The 18,454-nt window shown below is 37.8% G+C and overlaps 2 protein-coding genes across 11 annotated transcripts in view; both read right to left on the bottom strand.

Annotated features, from left to right (window-relative positions):
* tg (thyroglobulin) overlaps window positions 1–4,284 on the bottom strand; it is a 32,697-nt gene extending 28,413 nt beyond the window's left edge. The window contains 9 exon segments of the mRNA XM_047811114.1: window positions 177–320; window positions 549–655; window positions 1,977–2,136; window positions 2,679–2,867; window positions 3,069–3,163; window positions 3,277–3,385; window positions 3,991–4,074; window positions 4,077–4,103; window positions 4,106–4,284. Coding sequence (XP_047667070.1) covers window positions 177–320; window positions 549–655; window positions 1,977–2,136; window positions 2,679–2,867; window positions 3,069–3,163; window positions 3,277–3,385; window positions 3,991–4,074; window positions 4,077–4,103; window positions 4,106–4,142 — 952 coding nt within the window. The 5' untranslated portion in view covers window positions 4,143–4,284.
* Window positions 4,285–4,869: 585 nt separating this feature from the next.
* Window positions 4,870–17,932, bottom strand: phf20l1 (PHD finger protein 20 like 1). Of its 10 annotated transcripts, none has more exons than XM_027149420.2 (24): window positions 17,778–17,932; window positions 16,620–16,751; window positions 16,363–16,534; window positions 15,921–16,016; window positions 15,239–15,329; window positions 15,069–15,157; window positions 13,728–13,893; window positions 13,522–13,647; window positions 13,328–13,377; window positions 12,950–13,172; window positions 12,452–12,586; window positions 11,896–12,069; window positions 11,672–11,731; window positions 11,265–11,555; window positions 10,756–10,968; window positions 10,474–10,524; window positions 10,274–10,375; window positions 9,888–10,031; window positions 9,608–9,792; window positions 8,285–8,384; window positions 8,009–8,204; window positions 7,346–7,595; window positions 6,882–7,047; window positions 4,870–6,174 (listed from the first exon to the last, which is right to left on the bottom strand). In XM_027149420.2, exons 2-24 carry the CDS (start codon window positions 16,700–16,702, stop codon window positions 6,032–6,034), a joined length of 3,306 nt encoding a protein of 1,101 aa, XP_027005221.1. In that variant the 5' UTR covers window positions 16,703–16,751; window positions 17,778–17,932; the 3' UTR covers window positions 4,870–6,031. The 10 variants fall into 10 exon arrangements, with proteins under 10 accessions (XP_027005221.1, XP_027005223.1, XP_027005222.1 ...); XM_027149422.2 differs by having other exon boundaries at window positions 13,567–13,647; XM_027149421.2 differs by having other exon boundaries at window positions 13,728–13,890.
* Between the last annotated feature and the right edge of the window lie 522 nt (window positions 17,933–18,454).

Raw genomic sequence — 18,454 nt, 5'->3', positions numbered from 1 at the left:
CATCATCATAAATTACTGTTATTCAAAAGATATTTAAATATGTTAGTGTATTCAACAGATCCTCTGCAGTTGTGCATGTACAATCGAACACGAATCAACTTTGAACTATTGGTCAAAGACTAACCTTACTTTGGACCTTTCTTACTAACATACTGACTGAAATATTGTAAACTCACATCTAAATTGTCCGGTCAAGGCCAGCTGGACAGCAAGGTATCTCCTCTGCAGGATTCGATACATGTTGGACTGCAGGAAAGAGCCTCCTACATCGAGGCTTGAAAAAGCTGTATCATATACATTACTTAGGAGCAGCTCCAGGCCTGTGCAGTAAGGAAAACAGCAGATTAGAGAACATTTACTGGCAGAAAAATGATAAATGACCTTTAATTAACTACACAACTGGGAACCAGCTCTTAAAAGACAGATCTACTATTTGCCAAAATATTGAGGTATAAGTCACATTTGTCACAAACATATACATATACAGTGTCAAACATTTGTATATGAATCAGAGTTGTGCTACTGAATTGACGTAGTATTAGCCTCACCAGTGCTGGGAAGCTCTCTGCCTCGAGAATCAGCACAGTAACAGTAGCTGGACAGTTCAGGGAAAGCCTTTCTAAAACCACTGAACGTCTGGAAAAGCTCTGGATATCTAAGATATACATGTACCACATAAACGTTCAGTGAAAAAAATAGTGACAATATATAATATAATATAATATAATATAATATAATATAATATAATATAATATAATATAATATAATATAATATAATTAGGAAATTCACACCAACATGGAGGTACTTAAAAAAGTGGACTATATTTAAATGACAGATAATGACGTTTATGATTGATAATATGGAAATCATGTAAAACAGAGGATAAAACAAGCACTAGACAGATTAAACAAAACAGGAAGAAATATCTGACTTACAAATGTCTCTACACTTCAAAGACAATAATTATGGAGCCATAGCCTGACATGAATAACTGTCAGTAGAAACATTATGAACAGCTTATCATTAAATATGCTACTTATTTAAAAAAAAATGCTTCTATACCAGGGTGTCCAACCCCAAGGCCAAATGGACAAGTGGACAGATGTTAAGTGGGCAGCAGCTCCTCTCTTAAACTGAATGATGGATAGACCAGTAGAAAATACAATGCAAGTTTCCTTTACGATGGGATGGTGTTAATACATGTAGTTAGGTAGTTAGTTTTTATCTCTGCTTAGATCTGCAGATTAAATTACTTAATGATATTTACTCATACAGACCATAAGAGCAAGATGGAACAATTTCAAAAGAGCCAGAAACAACAATACAGTTTCATTAAAAACTATAGCAAATGTTTGTGTCTCATAAGTCAAAAGATTTTTGCAGCAATTAAGGATGTTAATACCATGAGTCCTTATGAAACAAAACAAGGTCATCATATTGAACATTAAACATGGAAAACCTTTTGTGAATTGTTGAAATGTCAATTTATGAACATCATTAATATCACAAGAAGTGTCTGGTGATACGCTTATGCATTTATTCCATTAAAATTAAAATGTCTTAGTGACTGGCTCTGAGATTTGCTTTTTGTGTCTAATGTGGTCTAATCTGTCCCCCTTTGGGGAAAAAAAAGTTTGGACATCCCTGTTGGACATCCCTTTATTATCTCAGACAAATAGGGTTAATCTCTGGGAGGATGTGTCTCCATACTACACTAACACCACAAGGAACACCGAAGCAACCTCAACTTTAGACAACTGAATAAAGTTGACATTTCAGCCCACTCATCCTACCCTGGCAAATTATGTCCCTAGATTACCATGGATGTATAATGGAAATTAGACACTTAACTCAAGTAATTTTTATCTAAACCCTCTACTGCTGTGTTATGATTTCCTCATCATTCATTTTTTATTTTTTCTTGTTGTCTAATAAATGGAAAGGATGTTAAAATTGAAAATGATCAATTTCTCACCTGTTGAAGGTATGTAACAGATCAAAGACCATCATATTGGTGGTGTTAATCAACTTGCACTGCACAGGAAGGAAAGTCCCATCATCTGAGCACTGTGGAGGAGATGGCTCACCAACTCCATGTAGAAGTCTACGCTCCTTCACCTGACACACACCTGGACCTGAAATTAATGGTCAAATACAAATATTATATAATTTGTACTTATAACAGGTGAGAAAAGGGGTGCTGCAGTTCATCCAAAGCGTTGGCTACATAGGGATTTTCAAAAGATAAAAAAAAAAAAAAGAAAATTGGTTCAAATTAACATGCTGGGTTGTGCAAATATTCCTTGTGTAAATTAACAGAGGAAAAGTATTATCAGATTGATTAGTGATTGAAGTAATGGTAAAGTGTGTAAAACAGAGATTCCAAACACACATTTGGGAAATTGAAATATCTCATTTTAGTAAAACAAATACTAAGGTTTTCGATATGGTTTATAGGGCACATAAGCCAGCCAGTGAATTTAATAAATTTCCAACATCCATGAAATTATCACTTTCTTAGCCCTTAAGTTAAAGCCTAAAAAACACATTACAAAATATTCTAAATAAGAATATTATATGATTATAACACAAATGCATCCTGTATTTTATTTGCACTTAGGCTAGTGAAATGCAGTTTATACAAATATACTGTAACTGCAATAACAATCCCACTCACAATCTGATGGTCTGCCATTCTGCCTTGTACCGTAGATCTCCATGCCTTCCAGGTCCACACACCAGCACTGGCCCAGAGTTCCGTCACATTGAACATGCTGGTACTCACCTGACTCCATGCACTGAGGCACCAGATCAGTGTCTTGGCTAAGCAGTGCCCTCTGTCTCTGCAGCTGGCATGAAGTCAGACCTGAGGCACAATAGTTTCATTTGGTCATGTTCACTTGGGCACAGCAGTTTGAGACAGGAAACTGAAAATGTGAAACGAATACGCTTGGCCTGACACCATGTCCAGATGATGACACAAATTCCACTTGGGTAATCACCTAGAACTATCATAGAAGCATAATAAGGCATACACTTTAGAATATTTAACATTTTTAGCACTTACAATGCACCACGGATGTGTTCTGTCGGCTTCCAGGAATTTCAATTCCATCTCCATTAACACACCAACACTCCCCAAGATGATTACACTGCACATGTCTACAGAGACACAAGTTCTTCAGGTCATGTTTAATACACTTTAAATGGGTTTTATTCACTGATAAGCATTTGCTTCACGTTTGTAGCACATCAGTTCATTAGTCTTAGTGCACCTGTAGCGACCATCCTCTGAACACTGGGGGATGTGGTCCTGCTGTTGTGCTGCTCCAATAGCTCTCAGCTGTTCACATTGACTCCCAGTCTGCGACTCCAACTGGTATTCTAGAGCAGAGATATTCACAAATGCTCACAATACCCTGAAATACAATATATGGCTAAAGGTTTGTGTACATCTGATCATCACACACATACAGTATGTGCTTCTTCCCTAAACAATTTTAGAAGCATGCAATTGTGTCTGATGTAGAATTACAATTTGAAGACCCCATGCGCACAAAGCAAATTAAATGAAGACATAGTTTGCCACGGTTAGAGTGGAAGAAAGAGAGTGAGCTGCTCAGAGCTTTGGCCCCAACCCCACTAAACACATTTTTGGATGAATTGGAATGATAGCTGCTCACTAAGCCTCCACTCCCAGCATCAGTGCCTAAAATCCCTACCGACAGACCTTCTTGTGGCTGAATAGACAAATCCCCACAGTCACACTCCAGAATCTCAAGAAAAGCCTTCCCGAAAGAGTATTGATGTGTATTGATCGTCAGAAGTGAAAACCTTGGCCATAAGAAGCTCAAATGATACAGGATTAGAGGGTGAACTGCATCCAGCGTAAAGAATTGCTCTCATGATTAATGCAACAGCTCGAAGTTTTAAAGTCAGCGCTCCTCATAAATACTGGAAATAAATAAGGAATAAGTATATAGACTTACCTGAGATTTTGCACAGAGTAAAAGAGAAGCTGCTAAGCAAAACCAAAAGGTAACAGAGGTACATCTTGCAATCGCTCCTTTCCAATGCAATTACATACCCACTGAGAGCAGAACACCCCAGTCTTATATACAGTGTGGATCTGCACTGTCATTGCTGTATGGCACTTCAGAAATCTCTGACTTGTATACTGTTAAAACATAAAGCTCTTTTAGCTACTTCAAGCACTTAAGGTTCATACACCATGAGAAAGTGAGCAGTCAAGCTTGGAACTTGTTTTTTTAATCACAGTAGCCACTTTCCATCAAGAGCTGAGTCAGGTAGGTGAGCTCATCCAGGATGAGGTCTGTTAGATTATTGCCCAATATTTAGTAGATTTATGTTTTCATTTTCATACACAAATTGGATATGTATTTCAACTTTAACAATTATTTACTTACCTTTTTTATTTTGAACATATTTAAACATATACTATAAATGGCTCATTCATGTGTCTGATGCCTTTTTTTTCCGGCGAAAAACGTTCACTGCATTTATATTTCCAGCATGCCTTCCCCATCTGAGTATTGTCTGAGTTTTTTGGGGGTTTTTATGTTTTTTGCAGTACTTTTGCTTAATTGCATATGTATTTGTTAATTTTAGAATGTTTTATCATGACATTCTGCATGATATCCACTGATACTACCACATACAGTATATACACACACACACACACACACACACACACACACAGTTTAGAATATCCAGTTTCTGAATGCACACGTGAAAGTATTTCCAGGATAAAGTGAAAAAGCAATCATCATAAAGAGAAAAATGTACACTGAATTGTAAAAGAAGAACTTAAGCACGTACGCAAACACTGATGAGATCTCAACAGAAAATAGTCAGAATATCTTTTATTGAATTACATAAAGTTAGTTGCATCAAGTTTTTTAAATAAACTCTAATGTACAGCTGGTATCAACTTCAGGTCTAAACACTTTTATACAGAGCAATATAAATGTTGAATAAACAGAGATGTTCAAGTATATATTGTCCTACTATGCCTTGTTTTCATACCTGTTGTTTACAGTACATAGAAACAGTATATACATTTAAAAATAAACCCGGGCTAAAATCCTTGTCACAAGCATTTACTGTCAACTCCACACTAGTTTACTACACTGGGGACAAATAAATGACACTCAAAGCTTTTCAGTAGCAAGAATTTGGAGATAAGATAATGGATAAAATGAATACATTATACAACCATTCTGGACTAGCACACTGGACCAAATTATTTGTTAGAATATAACTAAGCAAAATATTTTGAAATAATGTGGGCACTGCCATAGAGAATCTCTCAACCGGCCTATCCACTTATACAATGTAGTTCAATGGAGCTTTTTTTGGCAAATTAAACCCGTGTGGGTTTTAAGAGGCTCAAAGAAATTCTGGATACCTTGTAAAGATTTATTCCTCAAATGTGTTACAAAATAAGATCTGAGAAACATTCATTTCTCCCAAATACAATTTGGGAACACACACAGATAGTACTTTAAAAAAATAATAATAATAATAATTAAACTTCTATAGACAAACAGTTGAAAACTGGAAAGATGCATGAATTTGTGTTTCTTTTATTCTGAGAACCATTTCTACAAGGTAAGAAAAAAACCACCACTTTACTCATGTCTTTTTTATTTTTCAAAGATATTTTAATTATCTGCTGATTGCAGCGGGGCAAGTAAACACACTATGTTGATTTAAATACACCGAGAATGTGAACATTGTCCTCATCTACATGCGTTGTTGAGACAGTAAACACTTGAATGCTGCATGGTTTAGATCTTTATTACGAACACAGCTCTTGCTCGTCCTACAAATCCATTACTACTTAGTGGAGAAACAACCATTGCAGAGGATCATTATCTACACTTTCTTTATCTGTGTTCTTTAACAGCATGCATTGTGCATTAGTTTCTGCATGTATGTGCTGTTGTGCCCTAAAGGTTCTGACAAATTCACACACAGCCCTTACGTGTTTGCAACCTGTGACCATGCTTACACTGAGCACATTGTGCTCATCTGTTGCACTTTCCCTAAGTCCATCAGCAGCTGTTTCATACGCCACTTGAGCTGAGGCAGTCTGGCCAGTGGATCTGGAGGCTCCAGTTCTCCTGTGAAATCCAACCAGCTCTCCAACACTAAACCCACAGCAGGATGAGGGACAAAATCAACAACATATATAGTTAACATTCTGCATTAGTAAGGCATATAGTTGGCTAGAATGATTACTGCACAAAAGAGCATATTTAATATGGACCATTAATTATTACATTTTTATAATTATTCTTTAATTAAATCAGGAGTTATGACACCTATGACACCTAGTCTCAGCCTTGGTTCATAGCCTCAGATGTCATGCCTATGAACCGTTGGCTGAACGTCTGATTCATATGGCCTGCAAACTTGGGAACATTTCAGAAGTTTCAAAGTGATCATCTGATTGTTTGGATTATACAGAATTTCTGGGAGACGTGTGTGGTGTTTTTTTTTTATGGTCCACCTGGAAACAAAGCCGCTGTGAAGCTTTATTTCCCTCAAGGAAGAAGGAAGCCGTCCTGTTAACAACTGTGACAATGAAAGTTTATGAGGGATTTCCCAAATGTAAAATTCACAGTGTAGACTCATTAATTTACACCACCAAATGTTCTCTGGTTGCACGATTGGGGTTTTTTTTTTGCAGGGAAACCGACCTCACACCCCTAAACATGACTCTTGAATGGTCATTGGATAATAAAAGCTGCTATGGAGTCCAGCAGACACTCGCAGGACCTGCTATCCTATCATAACACCTTAAGAACATTTATATAGCTGCCTATTACTGCAGAAAATTTAATGCCAATCTTACCATCTAGCTCTTTCTCAATGAGATCCATGCGGCCAGCCACCTGGTTCTGAACATCTTCAATGTGTGTGAGTAAGTTCATTTGCCACTGCAGACAGTTTCTGGCTGGTTCCACCTGCCCTGAGCTGCTCTCACTCACACAGCCAGACAATGAGATTGCACTGCTCACCTGCACCCAAACACAGAGCATCAGACTTTAGACCTAGACTGGGAGCCTTTTCAGTTTGTTCCGTTTTAGCAGAAAAATATTCAGTATTCTTTAGCTGATATAACAAAGTTATAACTATTATTCATTAAAAAATATCATACTGTAATTTGGTGTATTAACAATTAACTCTAGAAAGCTATATATACATTTGTTTTGGCATGGAGGCTGGTGGGTCTCATCATATCAGTGTTAAAATAGAATGCATTCCCTAATTCTCCCTTATGTTGATTTCTAGCTCACAAGTGACCATCAAACTAACCTCCTCCTCCTTTGGTATAAATGACAGCGTCTGAGAGGCAGTCTGGAAGCCCTGCTCATGCTTGTGTTGGTGGCCCATACCAGAAGGCTTTTGGTAGCTGTGCTCACTGGTGATATAGGTCTCAGTATTTAAATTCTGGTTAACACGCTGCTGGAACATGATGCAGTCTGGAACTCCACCCATAGGCTGGTCCTCATCAGAGTTTACCCAAGAACGAGCCCACAAGTGTAAACTGGGATTGTGTTTATTCCTTTGGAATAAAAAAAAGAAACGTCAAAATATGCCTATGCCTATATGATGATGGTCTGAGAGTAAGCAAAACAGACAAAACATTTCTCTGTGAATGTTTCTCTCATTTGTTTCTTGACTTCTGTGATGCAAAAGCTGATTAGATAAGCAGGGAGGCAGGTCTGGTAGCACTGGTAATCTCAGCCAAAGCCAGAACAAGAATTTATACTTATGTTTGTTTTGTTTTCTGTACATTCTCTTCTGTAACTGTGATAATGCCTCCCTATTGCATATACGAAAGTCATAAGAACTCTCTTCAAACATCTACAAACAATGACCACACAGGTTTACAGAAATATAAATCAGCCCTATACTTTCTCAGGTTTATCTATAAGCCTCTCTGATTCACACAGACTCGGTAATAAATCCACTTACTGTAAGATGTCCATCTTGAGTTGAAGGCCATGGAGCACCTTTTTAACACTGTAAACATCAGCCAGTAACTGATGAGTAGAAACAATCTTCTTAGCGTTCTGATGCGAGTAGTTCTCAGTCAATAGAGATAAACCATACATGTGGCCCTTATATAGCCACTCTTTATCATGACGATATTTGGAATTCCATCTCTGTCCTGGTAGACAAACAAATCAGATCACATTACTCAAAAGCGATATGAAATTTAGTTTTGTGCTTGGGGGGAGGGTTATTTACCTGGTGGGTCTCTACAGATGTAGCAAATATACTGGTCAGGTATACTGTCCTCAAGAAGTCCCATACACACACTATGCTGCCAGCACATACACTCCTCACACTGAAGGAAAGAAACAATCATAATGCATCATGCGTACAGAACTGTACAGAACTGATGTAATTACTCATTCCCCTCCAAAGGTAAAATGACACATTTTAATCAGTATAAAATAATAAAAGGATGGACCTACTGTACCCGTGTTTAGCATTGAGGTACTGCCTACAAGTAATATAAAAGCCTAGTGATCAGATGATTTTTACGGTCATGATTTGCTAGCAAGTCTGAGTTAAAAATTCAGGGTGGATCCCCACTAGGGACTCACTATGGGTTTACATCTCCCTCTAGTGACTCTTAAATGAGAAAAAAAAAATCTCTTTTCCATAACCAATTTCCATAACCCATGACTGCTCCTTTTGTGACAGACAATGGTTTTTTCACACTTGAATTATAAACCCTGTGCAAACAGAATCCAGAAATATCTTTTTCTTCACACTTTTTCTTCACACTGTACAATCCCAAAACCTTCTTATTTGCATATTTGCAGTCAACAACCATGCCTGGATAAATACAGAGCACAACTGATGTGTGCTTGTCAGACTGTCTTGCGCTTTCACATAAGTGAGGGAAAAAAAAAAATAGTCTGCTGTTCTGTGTCTGAGCAGTTATTGTCTTGCTTTGCAACTTTCTAGTCTTTTTTGACCTTTTTAAGTTTTGCCATTTGTTGACATCCAACTTCCATTAATTCAGTGTCAGGTATTTCCTCATTGCTACTGCACACACTTCCTATTACAGCATTTGGCAAATGCCCTTATCCAGAGCGATGTAAAGAGCCATCATTGATGAATACGAGTCATCATCATCATTAATAAGAGTCATAAGTGTCCATCATTGATACGTCTGTGACATTCAATGCCAACTCATGCTCCCAACCCTCCTGTGTTATGTGCTTCTACATCCTGCTTCCATTCAATATGAGGGAAACGCTGTTCAATTGTTAACCATCTAGGTGTAACATTCTAACACTGAATTATTTCAAACATTTGGCACTGCGAAAGCTGTATTAATCCTGCTTTGGAGCAGGGTTTCATAATCCTTTGTAAAAGGAGGTGCTAACTCCGCTTCCAAATCACGAATGGTAAATGTTCTTAAACCCAAATGAAGTCGGTCATTTCTATTACTAAAATAGCTTAACTTAAATTGTAAATTAAAACTTCATAACCAAGAATGCTTTTGGGTGTCTTATGAGTAAATGTGTTCCGACCCAAGACTTCACACATGCCCACCTGAATCATGAAGCCATTCTCTTCATCCATTTCGCAAATGCAACGAACGATCTCATTAGCCGATTCGTCTTCCTCATCCTGGAAATCCTCCATTGTGAGAGAATCTAGATCCTGGTTGTATTCATCACCACTAAACAGCAGAGACTCTGTTGTGGAGTCCTCCAAGAAGTCAATATCTGATAGGTCTGGGAAGACATAAGCAGTGATTGGGAAAAGTAAACATTTGTTAAGCACCAGAAGACTGCTGTTTGCATTCTTACTCGAGAGTCTGAATACTCACTCTCTCCTGTGAGATCGACTGACAGTATGGCACGAGGAAACTGGAAGGCTGAGTGTTTAGAAAAGGAGCTAGAGGAAGAGTGATGGAGTAGATATGCTGATCTCTCCAAGAAGGACATGGAAACATCTTCCATATCAGAGTAACCTGTGTGAAGATGAGGAGAGTTAAACATATGCCCCAATGCGAATATAGTAGCTCTGATGTCTCTTTGCCTAATCCTTGATAAGCTTGTGGAATGTTTAATGAGGTAAATATGCCTTTCTCTGTTGGGCACAGATGGCAAATCCGGAAAGTCGTTCATACTAAGAGCTGTGTCGACTTGGAGGTAGTCAAAATGACAAATCTAGAATTCCTTGGAATTACTACGGAGAGATGCAATGACTTACAGTACTGCTTGGATTTCTTCTTCTTCTTTTTCTTTTTCTTTTGTTTGAGTTTAAAAGGGTCTTTTTCTTTTCTATCTCTGCGTTCTTTATCCCTCTTTTTCCCTGACAAAGGACAAGGAATCAACATTTTATTAAATTATGAAAATGTGCAAGGAGATTACTTTAAAGACAGAAAAACAGAGTAGCCCAAAAGAGCTTACCAATGAGCTGGCATTTCTCTTGGAATTTCCTTTCAGGCTTCATACATAGCCCTGGGGAGGGGAGTTTTAAATACACTTAAGTGCAGTCTTATGATGATGCTTATGTCTGCAGTAAATTGTGACAACTAGACTGTGGTAAGACAGACTCTTACTATAGTGAAGGGAGTATAATCCCAATAAACTGTACAATAAACCATACACATTTTGGATCAGAGAAATGAATGTGAAATGTTTTCCAAGCATCTTGATTCCACATGGCTAAAAATCTGTTTAAATACATACCTTGATCGATGTTTTTGTCTTGCTCAGTCACCCTCTTGAGGAGCTTGTCATTAAAGTTCTCAAAAGTCTTTTCTCTGGATAAAGGAGGAAGTGAGACTTCGGTGCTGTCCGAGCTAACAGACGCAGATGAATGCTTCTTCCTACAGAACTTTGGGGGCCTCAGACAAGAGCCAGCACAGTCCAGCTGTAATATGTGGCCTTGGGAAGACAGAGCTGGGAGGGAAAAGGAAAGAAAAAAAAATTTGTAGCAATTTTCATCCCGCTGGGCAGCAAAAGCTCATGCTTTAGATAACACTCAACAGTAAGCAAGTAGTGTTATAATCAGTACACGTGATACATTTTTTTAACAACATAAAAAGTCAGCTGATATAGTTTACTGAAACTCATGACTACAGAATAGGTAGCATTTTATGCAGATAAAGATAAAAAAATCAGTTATTGTATATTTAGGAAAATAAACTGACAATGGAAATCAAGTACATATTCCCTGAAAGTATATTTGCACATACAGGAGGATGTGGAGACTGTCCTGCGCCTCTTGCTATCGGGTATCTCCACCATGTTGCTGGTAGGTACAGAAGTAGATGTGGCCCTGGTGCGACCTTCTCTTTCAGGGGAACATACTTCACCCTCCAACTCTTTATCATTATTGTGGTAATACTTCAGGTGGTAGTCCAGCAGCTTGGCTTTCCGAAAGGCTTTAGAGCAGCCTGGAATTTGACACTTGAACTTATTATGGTCCAGGTCAACCAGAGACTCATTAGGAGACGTGGGGTCATCAGATCGCTTGGTATTTATTACTGGAAGGGAAATGGTGAGGAATCCAAAAAGGTATTTTTATCCATAACAATCAATGCAAAATAATTGTTTAAAAAGACTCTGAAAGTTTACATTAAATGTAAATTGCAATACATACTGGGCTCTCTGGCATGTTTGTTGGGTCTGTGGGTCCTAGAAGTAGTTTTTGGACCAGTAGCTGAAGTGAGAGAGAGAAATAATATAATTGAAATTGATCACCGGATATTTTTAGTAATGTAAAAGACTGTACAGGTCAGACTGAACATTGCCCATATTAACAATTATTCTAAACTGAGAAATCAAAAGTAATACAGCTATTCTGTTGTATGAGCACAACCTTACCTGCTACAACAGATGGCAATCTCTCTGCCACTAATGCATGACTGACAAGCAACATGTTACTCCCTTCCTTCTCAGCGACTGTGGATTGAGCAGTTCCAAGAGAAGGAACAGGAGTACCAGTGACTGGTTTGTTTAAAGGGGGTTCAGTTTTCACCAAACAACTATTGTCAGCATCTGAAAAGCAGAATACTTCATTAACTGAGGTAATTACATGGAAAAAACAAGGGAAACAATTCCCTATCCACCTCATTTACCTAGAGAAAGCAGCTGTGGGTAAATGTGCATGTACAAAGGCAGATTTAGGTTTTACAGCTGGCTAACACGTAAAGAATAACTACTGTTCCTCTTTTATTCCATATCCCTTGTCATTTTTGAGAGAATTGAATTTATGTTTTCATCATGTTCTGTCTTTGTTCTTTATGATTATTCAGCCAGACTTCATTACACTTCTGGCACAGGAAATGGAGCTGTCCCTAAATTCAGACTTGTCACTGACAAACACAGATTACTTGCTTATCCCTGCTTTTTTTGTGCCCTTTTTTTTTGGATCTTGTACCTGCTCTCTGACTACAGCCAGTCTGTGGTGTGCTGGAGTTGGAATCCCGAGTAGGTGGTGAGGGTGGGCAGGTTGGGTCTAAGGAAGTTGCAAGACGCTGGGATCTTCTGCGCCTCTGAGGAGAGTTTGACGTGGCTACACTCGCATGCACAGACGAAGAAGACTCGAGGTTATTACAAGAGCAAAAGGGGACTAAATCTTAAATGAACTGTTAAAAAAAAAAAAAACCACATGTAGGTGTGATGGTCAGGTGTTCAAAAACTTTTGGCCAAATAGTGGATATGCCATGAAGGACAGTTCATGTCAGAATTTCAAAAGTCATTTTTTGTGGCTGGTATCTATTTGCTACACTTTGACACACACCTTTACTTGCTTCTAAATGTCTTAGAGGTGGTACTTGAATGGTGTTTTTATTTCTAAGGAAAAATAATTGAGCTCCCTGGTCTCCTTGGTTTAACATTAGTGGTTAGAGGTAACAGACTGTTTGGATTTACCCACCTGTGTGTGCATCTGAGAGGGTGTGAATGGAGATGGGTGAGGGCTTAGACTCAGCTGCTGTACTTGTGCTCAAGCTGCTGATGGTCGACTCTCCAGAATCATGTTTTAGTCTGCAAGAGCGGGATGCCCCTGGGGGTGTATTGGGCAGGGATGCGGAATGCCTTTGGGTTACAGCAGACTGCAAAGGCTCCTCACCGGGGCATGTTTCAGCTGCTAGTCCACTCTATGACGAAAAGTACACAAAAAAAATCAATTCTTCAAAGGCAGAGATATTACCACATTCATTCAGTCATTATCAAAAAGAAAAGAAATGGCCTAGCCGGATCAAAAGAAACATAGAATCCATGTTACAAAGATCAACTCAGTTGTATATCACACCTGTGATGCCAAGGGAAGATCTCTGCAATCACTCTCATTTTTGGCACAGGCTACAATGAAAAGTTAAGCAAAGCATAAATTAAATAACAATATACTTTACTTTAACAGAAACACATGAGATGAAATATAATTTGATCATTTAACATTAAAGAAGGTTATGAAGTCATGATAATATTTAAGTAGACAAATGATACCTGCTGTTTTGTTGAGACGAGCTCTTTTCACATTGCAAAAACTACCTTGTCTGCTGCTTTTTCTTTTACTTTTAGCCATCTCAAGGACTTCAGAAGATGGCTTACAGTCTTCCTCATCAGAAGAGCCTGAACAGAGTCAGAGGAGAAATGCATGAATAAATGTATAATACAGACAATGATTATTTATCTACCAAAACTGTTCATACCAAGTCTGTCAGATTCAGCATTGATATCCTCATCATTGAGTTCATCAAGCCTGGTCTCTGTTCTGTCTTCTCTGTCTTTGTTGCTGTTGGCACTGGTGCGAGGCCTACAGCCTCCTTTACTCTTGGCTGCAGCTGTGGCTGCCTTCACAAGAGCAATCCAATCCTGCTTCATACACATAACATGTCTCTGGTCACGGCAAAGATTAACATGTGCCACAAAGGATATCAGGATGTTGGACATATTTTGGGTGTGGGGTGGCCCGGGGTAGAAGATAAGAAAAAAGCATAATGCCACTATGCAGGAAAGCAGTTTATTACACAAAATACTAAAATACACAATATTTATTATATATTGGTTTAAATGTGTAAAAAGAAAATGTCTACAATGTATTGTCTAAAATAAATCATTTAACACTGGGAAGGAGGAAAACATACAAATAGAACACAAATAAAAAACTTTTTTTTTTATTATCCACTTTATTAGGAACAACTCGTATTCCTTCTCATTCCTGCACCTATCTAAATCAGCCAATCATGTGCCAGCAGTGAAAGGCATAACATTATGCAGATCCCAGCAAGCAGCTTCAGCTAATCCACCAGAATGATGAAAAAGTGTTCTCATGATGAAAAACTGTGGCATAATTGTTGCCATACTGGCTGGTTTAAGTATTTCTATAACTGCCGATCTCTTGGAATTTTTATGCACAACAGTCTCTAGAGTGTACAGAAAGCTTCAATAAAGAAAAAACAGCCAGTACTGCAGACAGAAACACCTTGTTAATGAGAGAGATCAGATGAGAATGACCAGAATGGACTAGAATATGAAATAAATGGTTCTAAAATCATGCGGAAACCACGTCACCAAGAACTGAGTCTGTTTAGAGAGAAAATTGAAGCCGTACCCAGTGTTCATATAGTGTTGATTCCTAATAAAGTGCAAAGTGCATAAAAAGGATTGCATTAATCATCAATCACTGAGAAAATGGTTTGTGCCATAATTTCACAGTGAGGAGATTATATCATCTTATTGCCCAGCCCCAAGGCCAAAGCCTAAATCATACACTGAATATTATGTTCCAAAACCTCTATAGGTAACTGGGCATGTATAACTCATTGTCTGGAAAAGCAATAATCAAAAAAAAAGCAAGCAGGCATCACTTTAAAGATGCCTCAACAAAGTATAAAAAACATTTTTAGCCATCACATAATTCATCAATAATCTGATAACTTTTGAAAAAGAAGTGATGGAAGGTTAAGGGTTAAGGTAAGATTTATGAGTAAAAACTGTGTTAATTTCCCTTTGAAGCAATTCTGTTGTGGACATCTTAAAAAGTCACTTACTTGTCCTTTGGCATCCTCTGGCATGGATTTTATATGGATTCGTTTCACACAGCGAATAACCCCGTCATAAAACTGGACTGTGTAGGTTCCTGTGAATAAAGACATGTTTAGGCAGACTCTAGGAGATTATTGTATAAAGGTAATTTGAGACATATGAAAATGATACTTGCCCTCTTTGTTGACACTTTCAATCTTGGCAGGGTAGTATCGGCAATCTGTCCATCGGGCAAGAACTTCTTCACCATCTTTCAAATCCTGTAACTGAAATAGACATACATATTTAATAATAGAAACTGCTTGAGTATGTTCTTTATCACACATTCTAAACATAGCTATATACATGTAAAGAAGTGATGGAAATAGTTCTGATTATGAACATTCTAGGTGTTATCATTTTCAACTCCACACTAAATAGTATCAACAGCAATGTCTAACATATGAATTATATATGTTAGCCTGATAAGAGATGGAGAATTCTCTAATTCTTGATGACTTCGATGAATTGTATCAAACAGCTGCCAAAAAAGAAACTCAAAAGGTGAACCGCCTGATAATACAAATATGCCAGCTATCACTATATGTTAACTGATCTTGTTTACTTGTTAGGAATAATATGGAATAACATGTGGCCTGTACCTAGAGGAGTCCTACTGAATATATGAACAAGTATTTTCATGCAATTTCAAAGCCAACTGTACCACTATGAATCAATATCCCATCAAATGGGATATTAAAAGACAATCCTGCCTTTGTTTCTAAAACTATGTAATTGATAGAGGGGGAAAAACAGTGATGAGACAAGGAGGTTATTAGAAAGCCAGATCTGAGAAGATTGGCAATTGATGTGTGTACTTGTCTCTGTGGTGGCAAGTCTTTTTGGTCCTCTGTGTTCTCTGTACACCCAGGAAGCTCACGCAGGCGAGATGATCTCATCTCACCAATTTTCTCCTGGTAGAAATGTTTAAAAAATAAAAAAAACAGTAGTCCAATTACATACTCTCATCTGAATGAATAAAATGGTCATTTAAGTCTTAGACAATTTCCATAAACAACTGCAAGCTTTTACAAGGACATTCTTTGTGACCGTCCGGCACATTTTGGTTAATGAAAACTAATAGCTACTCTCAGGTTACTGATAGAAACAAAAACACTAATGCAGACGGGTTGCAAGCAAGGAACCGAGACCAGATTAGGTGCTCTACTACGTTTTCGCTACTCAACCAGCAATTAAGTCTTCGTCGAATTGTTTTTCTGCCTTTTTAGTGCATACATATGAATTATTTATGAGACATACAGTTAAATCCTCCTCTTCTTTCAGCCCGTCTTTACGCAGAATGGGTCGCTCTAGTGGACGTAGCCTGTTGCTGTCCCATAAAATCCACTCATCATATCTATGGCTCCAGCGGTCAAAATGGACAAGCATTTTCCCCTCATCGTAATCAATCTTCTCTATACGAGAAGGGTACCTTCAGGGTTTAGGGAAAAGGGAGAATAAATATAACCTATACATAAAACAAAACTGCATAATTTGAGCCATTTCCCCTTATTTACCATTTTTGTAAATAGTCTTGAGCTTCCACTCTGGCTCCAACTTCAAAAATAATACCTGGCCTGTTAGGAGGTTTCTTACTCATGTTCAAGGTGATCTGCTTAATTCTATCCCACGACACACGCACTCGTCTCCTGTAAATACAGACAACAAAAATAAGCATGTCATGAACAAACAAACAAGCAAGCACATAAAACTATACTGGATATGCAGTAATCAGAAATCAGAGTAAGCATCATGTAATAGTTTTTAAACAGCTAACAACCTAGATATCCAGCTTCAGGATGTGTTTGTCCAGTAATGAATTAATAAATTAACCAGCTGTCACAACCTAAAAGCTACTTGTTCCAATAAAGTTTAACTTCCATTACAAAAGTGAAGGAGTCAATTAGGGCATTATGTATATAACTGATTATGTGTAGAATAATCAGTGCTAGATAACCAAAAAATAACCGTTTTCATCCAACAGTTGGTCAAGCAGCATTTTTAATACACAAACATGGAAAGTTTGCTAGCAAGACCATAAAAAAGTGGCTAGCTTACAGACCTAGCCAGCCAGCTAACACTACTTAGCAAGCTAGCTAGCTATACTGCACAAACACACAACACACAACTGAACACTTTAGCTCTACTTTTTTACAGTCGACGTGTAAAACCTTCACATACACGCAGTAGCTTTGTGTGAGGCTTATTTAGAATCGTTTGAAACGAATAAATGAATAAAATCCCGTCCTGTCTCAGGTTTAGCTCGCTAGCCAGAGAGCAATAAACTCACCAGCGATAACTAGGTTGCTAACGCTAGCACTACCGATATAGGGTCACTTCTTATAGCCTGAATCTCTAATGGCTAGTTAAGACAGCAAAGCATTAATTCTTGAGCCCCGTCGTGGTTAAACACTCGGTTAAAACATAATAAAAGTAACTTTACAGAAGCCAGAGATCATCCTGGACGCTGAGACCGGGACCAGCTGATCTGGGATCAGTGGTGTTAAGACTCGCTGAGACGCTTCGAGGAGATTAAAATAACATTATGTACAAAAAATGACAGGCCAGTTTTTTTTTTTTAGCCATTCATTATACACTAACACGGTACTCTAATAGTTCTGTCGTGCTATTTATATGTATATATATAATTCTATAAAATGCACCGAAGTCTTTACCTTTGAAACTTTATTGAGGGTTTTGATATTATTTCCTACACTGCTGTCTCTTCATTCTTCTGTTCAGAGACATTTTAAACCTTAAGCCAGCTAAGCTAACACCAAACAGGGGGCGTCTACACGTACGGCAACCTCTGGAATGACGTAATACGCATAGATCACGTGAGGACAGACGTAGGTTAGTACGTAATTGTTTTTTGGTTGTTGTTTTTTCAATTGATTCTCTTAATTTTTTTTTAAGAAGAATGTATATTTAATTTAGACGTGACAAGGACAAATTAAAAATTATATTTTTTTTTTATTTGAGCTAAAAATTCAAACTTTACTTAAAGGAAAACTGCCTGTGAAACACATTACATTTCTGTATATTGAATTTTTACATTATTTAGCAGACACCCTCTAATCCAGAGCAACTTACATTATTTAATTTTTATACAACAAGGGCCTTGCTCAGGGGCCCAACAGTGGCACCTTGACAGACCTGAGATTCAAACTCACAACCTTCTGATTGGTAGCACAACACCTTAACCACTAGGCTACCGCACACCCCAAGTTTTTGGATTTGTACAGTGGATGTAGATGATATTGATTAATAGGAGAGAGAAAAAAACATTCTCATACATAAGGATTAATATTAGGATTAGTTCTCATTATAAGACTCACCATTATCCAGTAAC

This window comes from Tachysurus fulvidraco, chromosome 3, assembly GCF_022655615.1.
Source record: "Tachysurus fulvidraco isolate hzauxx_2018 chromosome 3, HZAU_PFXX_2.0, whole genome shotgun sequence".
Classification (NCBI taxonomy): Eukaryota; Metazoa; Chordata; class Actinopteri; order Siluriformes; family Bagridae; genus Tachysurus; species Tachysurus fulvidraco.
The sequence above is the reverse complement of the archived record's forward strand: the minus strand, read 5'-3'. Positions and strand labels throughout refer to the sequence as shown.